This window comes from Macaca fascicularis, chromosome 17 (genome assembly GCF_037993035.2).
Source record: "Macaca fascicularis isolate 582-1 chromosome 17, T2T-MFA8v1.1".
NCBI lineage: Eukaryota > Metazoa > Chordata > Mammalia > Primates > Cercopithecidae > Macaca > Macaca fascicularis.
The window spans coordinates 68087790-68099927 of NC_088391.1; the positions used below are offsets into that span (position 1 = coordinate 68087790).

At 37.0% G+C, this 12138-nt stretch overlaps 1 protein-coding gene across 32 annotated transcripts in view; it reads right to left on the reverse strand.

Moving 5' to 3' along the window:
* Positions 1 to 12138, reverse strand: part of MYCBP2 (MYC binding protein 2) — a 286627-nt gene that overhangs the window by 29523 nt on the left and 244966 nt on the right. For 29 of the 32 annotated variants that reach the window (XM_074021188.1, XM_045377006.2, XM_074021198.1 and 26 more), the window contains 6 exons: positions 10274 to 10434; positions 9077 to 9233; positions 8665 to 8889; positions 5687 to 5752; positions 3702 to 3941; positions 3305 to 3403 (listed from right to left, as the gene is read on the reverse strand). In XM_074021188.1, the coding sequence (XP_073877289.1) occupies positions 3305 to 3403; positions 3702 to 3941; positions 5687 to 5752; positions 8665 to 8889; positions 9077 to 9233; positions 10274 to 10434 (948 nt within the window). The remainder of the gene's footprint in view (positions 1 to 3304; positions 3404 to 3701; positions 3942 to 5686; positions 5753 to 8664; positions 8890 to 9076; positions 9234 to 10273; positions 10435 to 12138) is intronic. The other 3 variants (XM_074021199.1, XM_045377017.2, XM_045377001.2) reach the window with 1 other exon arrangement.

Genomic DNA, 12138 nt, shown 5'->3' on the forward strand with positions numbered 1-12138 from the left:
TAATAGCTTTATAAACGTTAAATGTTTAGGAATAAATTTAATAAAATATGTACAAGATGTGTACATTGAATTACAAAACACTGCTGAGAGAAACTTTAAAAAGAGGTAAAAAAAAACCCCCTGATATATATCATGTTCACAGATACGAAGACTCAATATTATTGACATGGTGATTCTCCCTAAATTATCAATTTGGTGTTAATTCCAGTCAAAATTCCATCCTTTTTTTTTTTTAAAAGAAACGGACGAGCTGATTCTAAGCTTTATATGGAAAAGCAAGAGATCTAGAGTAGCCAAAATAACTTAAAGAACAAAGTTAGAACCTGATATCAAGACTTTTTATAAAGCTACAGTAATTAAGACAGTTTGATGGATCAATGGAGCAAAATAGAGTCCAGAAACAGATCTACGCATTTATGGTAAATTCACTATTGATAAATGATAGTCTTCTCAATGAATCGTAGTAGAACAATTGAACATCTATATGCAAAAGATAAACCTCAATTCCTGCACAGAGGGTTCACAGGGAATGCAGAGGGTTCATAAAAATTAAAATGTATACAGTTCTAAACAAAATAACCAAAACTATAACATTTCTAAAGGAAAAGAAGAGAATATCTGTGTGACCTTGGGTTCTAGACCACACACAAAAATCAAGAATCAAAAACCCCAGAAAAACTGGACTTTATCAAAATTGAAAACTTCTGCTCTCTGAAAGAGAAGCCACAGACTAGGAGAAAATATTTGAAAACACATAATTGGTAAAAGACCTGCAAAGATCTGTATGTAAGTGTTCACAGCAGCTTTACTAATAGTAGCCACAGAGCAGAAACAACCCAAATATCCATCAAAAAATGAAAGGGTAAACAAATTGTGGCAAATTCATATAATGGAAAACTCAGCAACCAAAAGAACGAACCATGGATACATGCTACAACATGGATAAATCTCAAAAGCATTACACTACAGTGAAAAGAAACAAGACAAAAGACTATATTCTGTGTGGTTCCATTTATATAATATGCAGGAAAAGGCAACACACCACTGACAGAATATAGTTCAGTAGTTGCTAGGTTCTAAGTGTGAGGCTGGGGGATTGCCTGCAAAGGAACATGAGAGAAATTTGGGGAGTGATGTGTTTTAAAGCTTGGTTGTGGGCTGGGCATGGTGGCTCATATCTGTGATCTCAGCACTTTGGGAGGCCAATGCTGGCAGGCTGCTTGAGCCCAGGAGTTTGAGACCGGCCTGGGCAACACAGCAAAACCACATCTCTACAAATATATTAAAATCAGACGGGCACGGTGACGTGCACCTGTAATTTCAGCTACTTGGGAGGCTGAGGCAGGAGGATCCATTGAGCCTGGGAGGTTGAGGTTGCAGTGAGCCATGATCACACCACTGCACTCTATCCTGGGTCACAGAGAGAGACCCTGTCTCAAGCAAAACAAAACAAAACAAACTTGATTGTGATAATGATTTCATTAGTGTACACGAGTAAAAATTCATTGAATGATACAGTTTAAAATGAGGAATTTCTGTATGTAAATTATGCTTTAATAATCTAACTTAAAAAAAAGATTATCTTAAAAATCATGTTATTTCATGGGCACCCAAGTGACAGTATAACCTTTCCTATTCAGCCTTAACTCCTCAACGTACACTCTCCTACTGTTAGGCGAGTCTTTCCGATCAGTCCTTGCTCCCATTCTCTCTACTAATCTCATTTGAATCCCTTCATTCTCTTTCAGATCTAACTCAAGTCCAGCATCCTCTAAGAAGCCTTCTCTGACCACTCCAAGGCACAGTGATCTCAAGGTACTCTGAAAGCCTATGTCATGTGCAATTTTTTCACACATTTAATAACTTGCTTATATACTATGTAGCATCTTTGTTGATTTCTTTTTGGGGGGTGAGGGGAATGCAGAGGGTTCATAACCAAGAACAGAATGCAGGCTTTTTGAGGGCTTGCCATTCTCACAACTGTTTAGTACAGAGTCGACATTTGCTAAAATTCAATTGATTTAATGGGTAGTTACGCAGTCTTGTAGTCATTCAAATGGTATCTCCAAAAGATGCTGAAAGAAGTTACCAGCATTTAAGAAATCTTATTTTTTCAGACCTCAAACAAAAACAGGGCAATGATTTAGCTACTACTGTATTAGGAAACACAGGATGAGACAAGGGAAATCCTTGAAATTTATCTTTCAAAGGGCTGCCAAGGTGATTATTTGCAGCATTTAAAGACACTAGAATATTGAGACTAGTCAGAATTGACTTCTCTTTTTGGAAATGGATAAGGTACAAAAGTCTTAGGTATAGTGTTTTAGTGAGGACCAAAAAAGTAAAGCAACTTTATTTTTAGAAGAAATTTCAAGAGCAGTAATAAAGAGTAGTTATTCTAATAAAAATCTACTGAACATGTATGTGATTATACCATGATGGATACAAGACAAATTAGGCATGGACTTGGTCTTTAAGAAGCTATGGTTCGGCCGGGCGCGGTGGCTCAAGCCTGTAATCCTAGCACTTTGGGAGGCCGAGACGGGCGGATCATGAGGTCAGGAGATCGAGACCATCCTGGCTAACACGGTGAAACCCCGTCTCTACTAAAAATACAAGAAAATTAGCCGGGCGAGGTGGCAGGCGCCTGTAGTCCCAGCTACTCGGGAGGCTGAGGCAGGAGAATGGCATGAACCCGGGGGGGCGGAGCTTGCAGTGAGCCGAGATCGCGCCACTGCACTCCAGCCTGGGGCACAGAGCAAGACTCCGTCTCAAAAAAAAAAAAAAAAAAAGCTATGGTTCAGTAGAAGAGGTAAAGCATCTATGTAGATAAACATAAGAGAAAAATGAAGAAGAGACACATACAGATTATTATGAACTCCAGCAGAGAGAAAACTGCTTTTGTTTGGGGAAATCATAAACAAGTTTCAAGAAGAAGATAAATCATAAAAAAATTCATGAAGAAGACAGTACTTTTGAGCTGAACTGTGAAGGACAGGGACAATGGAAGAGGGAGAAGATAATTGATGGGGTATAGCACAGAAATGATTAAGTAAATTTTACAAATGCTAACAAATGAACACAAAAACCCAAGGCATAGAGCAAATTTGCTGTTACTTAAAATATTAGCTAGATTATACATGAATAATGAATTTCTTTTAGATAGTTCCTTCATCTTCTAAGAAAAAATACGAACTGCATAAAACTATTATTACATATCCATCAAAATATACAATACATGAATTATTTCACTGAAAAAAAGAATAAAAAGGGAAATAAATATCTTTAGAATACAAATAAATACATTGTATACTTTTTCTTCTCCTTCAGGTGATGACAATAGTGCTTTTTCCTCTTGCTCTGGTGTAGGTTCAGCATCTCCAGAGATGAGCTTTCCAAATACCTGATGAAGATATGCATGTGAGAAGGAATTAATGACAGGCATTAACACTGTAATAGCCAGAGGACTCATCAGCTGATTCCACAGGTTTTATAATATACTACTGTTGCTAATTTACACTACTACTTTTCTTAATTACAAATGCAGCATGAAACTCAGGTGTTCAGGGCTATGAAAAGAAAAAATGGGCAACATTTGTAGCCAGAATTTTCTATAACAAGTTTCACAGAACATTTTGTTACACTCTTAAAATATATTACATCAATTATCCCGTGCTAGACTATGTTGTAAGGACACTCACTTGAGACGTAATCAGTCTGAATACTCGCAGAGTCTCAGCTTCACAGTTCCTCTGCTGGGCCACACTGGCTGAAATTTGGCCAGCTATTTTTGTGCTTTCACCATCTTTCCAGCCGAGGACTTTGACTTGTCGAACTCTGAGTGTATTTTCTGGGCCTTTTAATTCAATTTTGATGATGTGATTATCCCCTCCTGGAAGTTCACTTGTTACCCAGCCAATGTGCCTGGAATCCAGATCAACCTGGTTGAGCAGAAAAGAGGCAGGAACCTGCTTCAGCTGGATCACTTTTATCACTGTGCTAGATTTAGCATTGGTATCAGCAAGCTCAAATAACAAAGAATTGTACAGAGTAAAGGTTATTTCACACTGATTATTTTATTTCAACCTGATGAAGATAAGTGATATTATTTATAGTAGCTATATACAGATGAAGAAACTAAGGTTAACACAGGTTAAGGGATTTTCAGTAAAAGGTGGAATTGAGAATTAAAATCCAGGCCTGACTACCATATGGCTTCCAAGCAAAGTTATATGACTGAAATAATTACAAATAATTTATATGACTGTGCTTTACCTGTATTGTCTGTAAGCAGAAACATTACAAGATCAGAATCTTTTTTTGTGCATCCTCACATTAAAGAACCATTTAAAGATACAGGACTTTTAATGTGCAGTTACTTATTTTACTTTTGAACAAAAATTATATAATATATAACTTCACACTTGTGATTCCTTATTTCACTAATTTCCATTGAGAATATGACTTTTTTTTTCAAGGATTAAATGTTAATATACTGTGAAATAGTTTTTGACACTATTCCCTTCATAAAATAAAAACTGTTCTTATGGCATTTAATAACCAAGAAATGACCTGGGGATTTCTATGTGATTTACATAGACATTAAGTTGACATTATTTTAATTAATAATGTCAATTTTCTAAAAGGGGTATTAAGTATAAACAAACAATCTCATTGAATAGGATTATTTTCCCAAATTCTTTAACAATTTAAACAACATTTATTATATGTTTAGTCCAAAATCTTAATTCATTCCTTCAATGTGATTTGAAAACAAGCAAGCAAGCAAGAAATTGGCCAACTTTTTGTGAGATAAAGTAGTCAGCGAGGAACAATTTTGACAAAGTTTCACTAACACAAGTAAGGGAGAAGCTTGAGCTGCTCAGACACATGCCTAGATAAAACTTGTTTCTAGAGTTGGTTTAAACTGACTTGCAACCTGGATATAGCTGCGTTGTTATAAGTGTTATAACAGACAGATTTTTCAGGCCAGAGGACAATAACCTGTTTTAACTAAAGTATAGGTGAATTAAGGCTTTAAGTGTGAATGGGATCTGTGATAAATTTTAAAATACCTTGATGCAGCTGGAAACCATCATTCTTAGCAAACTATCACAAGAACAGAAAACCAAACACCGCATGTTCTCACTCATAGGTGGGAACTGAACAATGAGATCACTTGGACTCGGGAAGGGGGACATCACACACCGGGGCCTATCATGGGGAGGGGGGAGGGGGAAGGGATTGCATTGGGAGTTATACCTGATGTAAATGACAAGTTGATGGGTGCAGCACACCAACATGGCACAAGTATACATAAGTAACAAACCTGCACGTTATGCACATGTACCCTAGAACTTAAAGTATAATAATAATAATAAATAAACAAATTAATTAATTAATTAAAAAAAAATACCTTGAGTTTTGGGGAGTGGGGTATGGCAGACTGTAGGTACAATATAATTGCTCATGACTGGGGAACATTTAGGACAATAGGTGAGATGTCTAGCACAGGGATGGTGGCTACTATTCCTACGTATGGACCACTTGTCAATTTAGTGTTCTGTAAATAGATCATTCCCTATAATACTTCGGTTGTGTGCCAAAGGTGGAATTCAGTAGTGAAGGCTGAGAAGAAGAAATTTCTCTCTAGATAGCAAAACATTTATGACAGAATTTTAATTACCTGCTTTATTCTGCACAAATCTTCTACTGCTTTGCCAGTTAAGAAGGTCATTGAGGTAACTTTATTCTGAAATAGACAATTTACAATGGTATATTTATATATACAATTTTATATATATATATATATATATATATATAGTTACTATGCTATATTCCTGCTTCAGAACTTATAATGGTTTCTCATGACCTACCAATACCACATCAATACCACATCTTCTGCCAGTCTCTTATGATCCTTCCTGATTGACCCCACCCCATCCCTCCAACTAACCATGGTTCCTACAACTTTAGTCTTATTCTCACAAACTCCATCTTAAATTGCACATTTCAGCCTCTCTCCACGTGCTCTCTCATAGCTTGACATTCCCTCTCCTCATTCAAAGTAAATATTCAGATTCCATTCTCATGAAGCCTTTCAACAAATCTGCTTGTCACTTACGTCAGATTCTTGTTGCTATATTCTCATTACTTTTGGAAGTATAAAGAGGGAAGCTAACTGAACTAACAAATACGTATGAGTGTCACAATGTACCCAGACTTCCTTACAGTTTTGAAATAGGATATACAAGAGGAGGTTTTATCCCCCAAGATACTTGCCGAACTAGGGAAGGCAACATTAATACACAAAATAAATGTCAAACAGTACAAGGTCAATACACATTCATACTAGTGCCAAACATCTTAAGGCTGAATAAGTTTTATGCAAAGCACATCAAGAAATAGATTAACATTAATTCCTTAGAGAGTTGTATAATATGAGTGCTGTAGGCTGATACAATTCAAATTCAAATCAACAAACGCTGTGTACAAGGCTCTGTGGTAGGCAGACTGGGGAACACGGAGGTACATAACTCAAGGAAAACATACATACAGGTTGAGTATCCTTTATTAGAAATATTTGGGACTAGAAGTGTTTTGGATTAGGGTTTTTTTTTAGGATTTTGAAATACTGTATTTGCATTATACTTACTGGCTGGGCATCCCAAATCTGAATATCTAAAACCAGAAATGCTCCAATATGCATCTCCTTTAAGTGTCACATCTGTGTTCGAAAAGTTTCAGATTCTGTAGCATTTTGGATTTTCAGATTTGGAATGCTCAACCTATAACATAGAGGAAGCCTCTTAAAAGGAAAGTAGATGTCAGCTTACATGCTGGGGATTTTGAAAATGAATACTGTTATGATTATTTCCTCTTAGAAAAGACAGAAATGTTAAATTGATTGCAATCATTGTTCTGAGGGAGAGTATGTCCTGCCTTAAAATGTACCATGAGCCAAAGATAGCTTTGCACTGAACACTGAGTTCTAGTCACAAAAATGTTTTGTTACACTTGACTTGCCAGTAAGATAAAGTAGTTACACCAGGGGAAATTGTTGGGTCTGAAGAGGAAATAGCTCATATTATATTAGCTAAGCCTCTTTTACTTATTCAATACCAGGGAGGAATAGAACCTGCACTGATGTACAGGAGTTGGAGGTTGCTCTGATTGCAGACTGGCCTGCATCCAGGTTATCTGAGACCCAATCCTACCACTGTGGCTCTTCCTGAGAAAGGAAATATGCAAATAACACAGAAGGAGCCAGGCAATGGTTCAAGGGAACCATTAATACTGTATCTGCTAAAAAGCCACATCCATTCTGAGGAAAAAAATTCTAAATGAGGTAGAAGAAAGGCAGTCTGGCAGTTAGTGCTATTTCTTTCTTGGTTGTTAACACTCAAGTAAATAGGACTCTTTTTTCTTTAGTGCCTTTTATAAAAGAATATTTAACTCAGTTGAAACATGTGGACGAACTAGGCTAAAGAGAATATAAATTATGATTATTTGGGACAGTCTGAAACTTATTTATTTCATGAGGACTGTGGCAAAGAAGTAGACACTTAAAGATAGGCTGGGTGCAGTGGTTCACACCTGTAATCCTAGTACTTTGGGAGGCCGAGGTGGGCAGATCACTTGAGGCCAGGGGTTCGAGACCGGCCTGGACAACATGGTGAAACCCTGTCTCTACTAAAAATACAAAAATTAGGCCGGGTGTGGTGGCTCACGCCTGTAATCCCAGCACTTTGGGAGGCCGAGGTGGGTGGAACATGAGATCAGGAGATTGAGACCATCCTGGCTAACATGGTGAAATCCTGTCTCTACTAAAAATACAAAAAATTAGCTAGGCATGGTAGTGGGCGCCTGTAGTCCCAGCTACTTGGGAGGCTGAGGCAGGAGAATGATGTGAACACGGAAGGCGGAGCTTGCAGTGAGCCAAGATCGTGCCACCGCACTCCAGCCTGGGCGACAGAGCGAGACTCCGTCTCAAAACAAACAAAATATAAAAATTAGCCAAGCATGGTGGTGTGTGCCTGTAATCCCAGCTACTCAGGAGCCTGAAGCAGGAGAATCGCGCGAACCTGGAGGCAGAGGTTGCAGTGAGGCGAGATTGTGCCACTGCACTCCAGCCTGGGTGACAGAGGGAGACTCCATCTCAAAAAATAAATAAATAAATAAATAAAAATAATAAAAAAAGTTCATTACACTACAGGTCAAAGACTATTATTAGGTGCCACCAGAGTAATACAATAAAAAACCCAGCAGAGGGAAAGAATAACTTTTTAGAGGAGTTACTTAGAATTTCTCTGCTGAGTTTGAGAGACCTTGGGAGAACTGCTCAGCGGAGTTTAAGGGGAGGACTTCCAGGTCACAGGAAAATCTTAACCCAAGGGCATGAGAACAGAAAATTGTAGAGCAGACTTTCATTTTGCTTAGCTGTAGCCATGGTATATTTGTGATCAGATCTCTTTTCAGAAATGGAATTCCACAGTGCATCATATTAATTTGTTTTTAGACTTAAGATTTGGGGATTATAGCAATGACGTTTGGTTGGTGAAATTCCAGATGATAAAGCTTGTTGCTAAATTCAGAAATGAGAGTGTATGAATACTAAAGGTCTGAAAAGAGATAAAGAGTCATAAATCAAGTTTGCTTTCTTACCCCAAGATCTCGAGAATTGTCCACGTGAACAGACACATAGCGGGCATTGATTCCTTTTACACAGTTGATGGTGATATTCTTAGTTTTGTTTTTATCTTCATCTCCTGATTCCCAAAAGGTTTCTGTGGAGCCGTCTGTCAAGCTGCCAATCATGGCAGGTCGGCTTGAAGTTTTTATGTCAACAATGCTGGTTAAGTCCTTTAAGCACATTACTATGCATAATTCCTATCAGAAACAAATACAAGTACTTATGATACTTAAAAGCAAATCTTCCATGATGATAAAACAAACAGATATAGGATAAAAAATAATGGAAGACAGGATCAAATTGACTATAAATAACTTACAGTTTCTCCTTTGATGTATTATTAACTAACAAGACAACCAGGATAATAACTGTGAAATGACTGACCTGACTCATAGCTTCAAAGCCAGATTGTATACTGATGCTAAAACTCTCTTCACTATCACCATCATCTGATTTTGACAAAATATTGTTAATGTGATGAAAGACGTTGCTCTGATGAAGGAACTGGTGATCAGACTGCTTGAATTTGAGACTCCAGCACCTAAAAAGGTGATATATAAGCAATATATGAAACAATTATTTTCCAGGAGTATCTAAGGAACTCTTAGATGAGTACTCTGTAGCTAATAGCTCAAGAAATTTTAATGTTCTAGTAAAATATAGAAATTTTAAAAATTCAGGGAAGAAAATCATTTCTCTTATTTTTGTTTTTGAGAAATAAAGGTAACTTCTTTGGAACAAGGTAAAACTAAGGAAAGTTGACCCATTTTAAATATAAAAAAATTAGACAGATAAAGATCAAGGCTACAGAAGTAAAAAGGGTAATGAATCTGTTGTGTAAACAAGTGTTACACCAACTGTCACGACCCCTCAAATTCATGAATCTTATAATGCCATACTAATTCATCAGGGTATAATGTATCTTGTATTTCAAAAATCTTGTGAGGAGGACAAAGAGAAATCTCTCTTCCACTGGTCTTATCATTAGAAACATGGGAAGCCCAGTCATTCCATCAATCTATTTCTTGTACACATTAATTAGGAGAATTTATTTATAAGTGTGAGTCCAGTATGTGAATCTAGTAACAAGGTTCACAGTGTAAAAGCAATGCTAAACTCTCAATACATTTCAAATTGAAATTGGAATCTGTTGAGCATCTGTGATGCTCCTTAAGGTGCTTTCAGGATTGGCAGCATATAAACAGGCTCTGTTTTTCCTAAGATTCTTTTCAAGTCAAAACTCTATTTTGGTTTTTGCTTTTGAGATTTCACTTTCCCTCTCTCTTTTTAGAACATTTAAGTGATTTGAGGTAGGAGAGTGGGGAAAGTGAGGGAGATTGTTACAGTGATAATTTAGGGCACTAAGAAGCACATTAGCCACATTTTACAGAAGGGCAAACAAGTGTTAACTAAGAGGAAGGACCATTCTAAAAATTATGACTATAAGGAGGGAGGCACCATCTGTATAATGTAGGGATTCTATCTTACTATTTAAAGAGCTTTTTTTGGGAGCATTTCATACTTTGAATATCCATAAAATCTCTTGTCCAATGTACCTAGGATATGTGGATACAAAATTACCTCAGGGCCATTTGCTGTAATGAACTGCCACTGGGGAGAGACATCATGAGGTCTGAGATGGTCTGCAGCAAGCGGTGAAAGGTGTGTGGTAAAGGATGAGCAGCTTCCCCGGCAATCACTATGTCCGAGAGTGGATGTTCACATACTCTTGTATCTTTCTCCTAAGGCAGAAATTGAAACAAGTTTATCAGTGTGTGTGCTGGAAGGAATCTTCTTCACAAAAGACATGTATACTTAAAAAATGGTCGTGTAACACAAATATAAACAACAAAACCAAATTGTATCCAGTTAACTAATTATGCTTGTATTATTTTAGGGAAAAAAGCTGTAAGTTTAGTCACAAGTAAAATCAGCATGCAAATGAATAAATGTATCGATTCTAGTGTACTCACAAATCTACCTGTAGGGTGAATCCATATGTGTATGCATGTGTATGTGTAGTGTGTGTGCATATACAGATACGTGTATGTATATACACACATACATATATGTAGGTATGTTTTGCGTGTATGTTTATGTATAAAAAATAACATGTTTAAAAGTTGGGGTGGCCACTAACTCATATAGCATTTTTATGTGAATTAGAAAAAAAAGTTCCTTTCTAGGCAGATGGACCACAGCTAGGAAAGAGAAGCAGGTGTTGAATTTCATTTCTCATTCAAACCCTCAGATGGCTCCATTAATAATATTAACTATGGAATAACTTTTTATCATTTTGAGTAGGTAACATACATCATAATAAAATATTCAAGAGGTATAAAAAAAATCATAAAAAGTCTCCCTGTCTTTAAAGCCCAGCCACCTAGGTGCCCTCCCACTGGCAATTTCTATTACCAGTTTCTTGAACTGTCTATAAATATTGTTCATTTATACAAATGGCAGCACTCTAAACAAACTGATCTGTGCCCTTTTAACAATAATATATCTTTGAGATTATTACTTATTAGATATGTATGTAACATATATTATCCTACTGCATAGTATTCTGATGAATAAAAATACCACAGTTTATTTCATCAGTCCATTTCAGAACAGCCATTTAGGCTGTTTCCAATCTTTTGTTTTTATATAACATTCTGCAATGAATCAACTTGTATATTTGTCTTTTCACACACGCATATACAAGGAGAACTTCATGAAAGTGGAATTACTGAATGATTTTTAATGTGAATTTTGATAGATCTTACCAAACCATTCTCTAAGAAGCTGCTACTCCACAGCAAAGAATGTTTGTTCTTCCATCTTGCTACCAATGTAAGCTCATCAAACTTTTTAAACTATGTCACTGAGCTACTTAAAAGATGGTTGCTTTTTACCTCCTTCTTTGTGTATCTATTGATTACTGATACAGAAGTTCTGGTTTACATTATCTTCTTCTAAAGAATGTAGTTTAGTTCTTACAGGGAGATAGCAGGCCATCTAGATTCCATCAAGACCTGGCATTCAACTTTGTTAGACTGGGGTTATTTCAGTTTTGCCCTTGATTTTAGGCATTACCCTTACTCCTAAGGCATGGTGTGTATTCCCTGGGCATGATCTTTCTGGGGTTTCAGGTGCATGCCAGGAGTATTCATTCACCCCACCTCTGGTTGGGCTAAAACTTTAGAACCCAGCTCTGAAGCTAAGAATCTGTTCATTTCTCAGTTTACGATTCATTTCCACTGCTAGGTCTTCCAGAGAAATTGCATGCCCAGTCTAACAGTGGCCAGGACGGCAGGGATATTTTTATGCAAAAATTTTAGCCTCCCTTTCTGCAGCTCTATAGCACTGGTGCCGTGCTTCCCACATCCCAAAGTTACAGCCCTAAACTTTGATCTCAGCCAACACAACCAACATACTCTGCTGGGCTCTTTTCCCGATTGTGG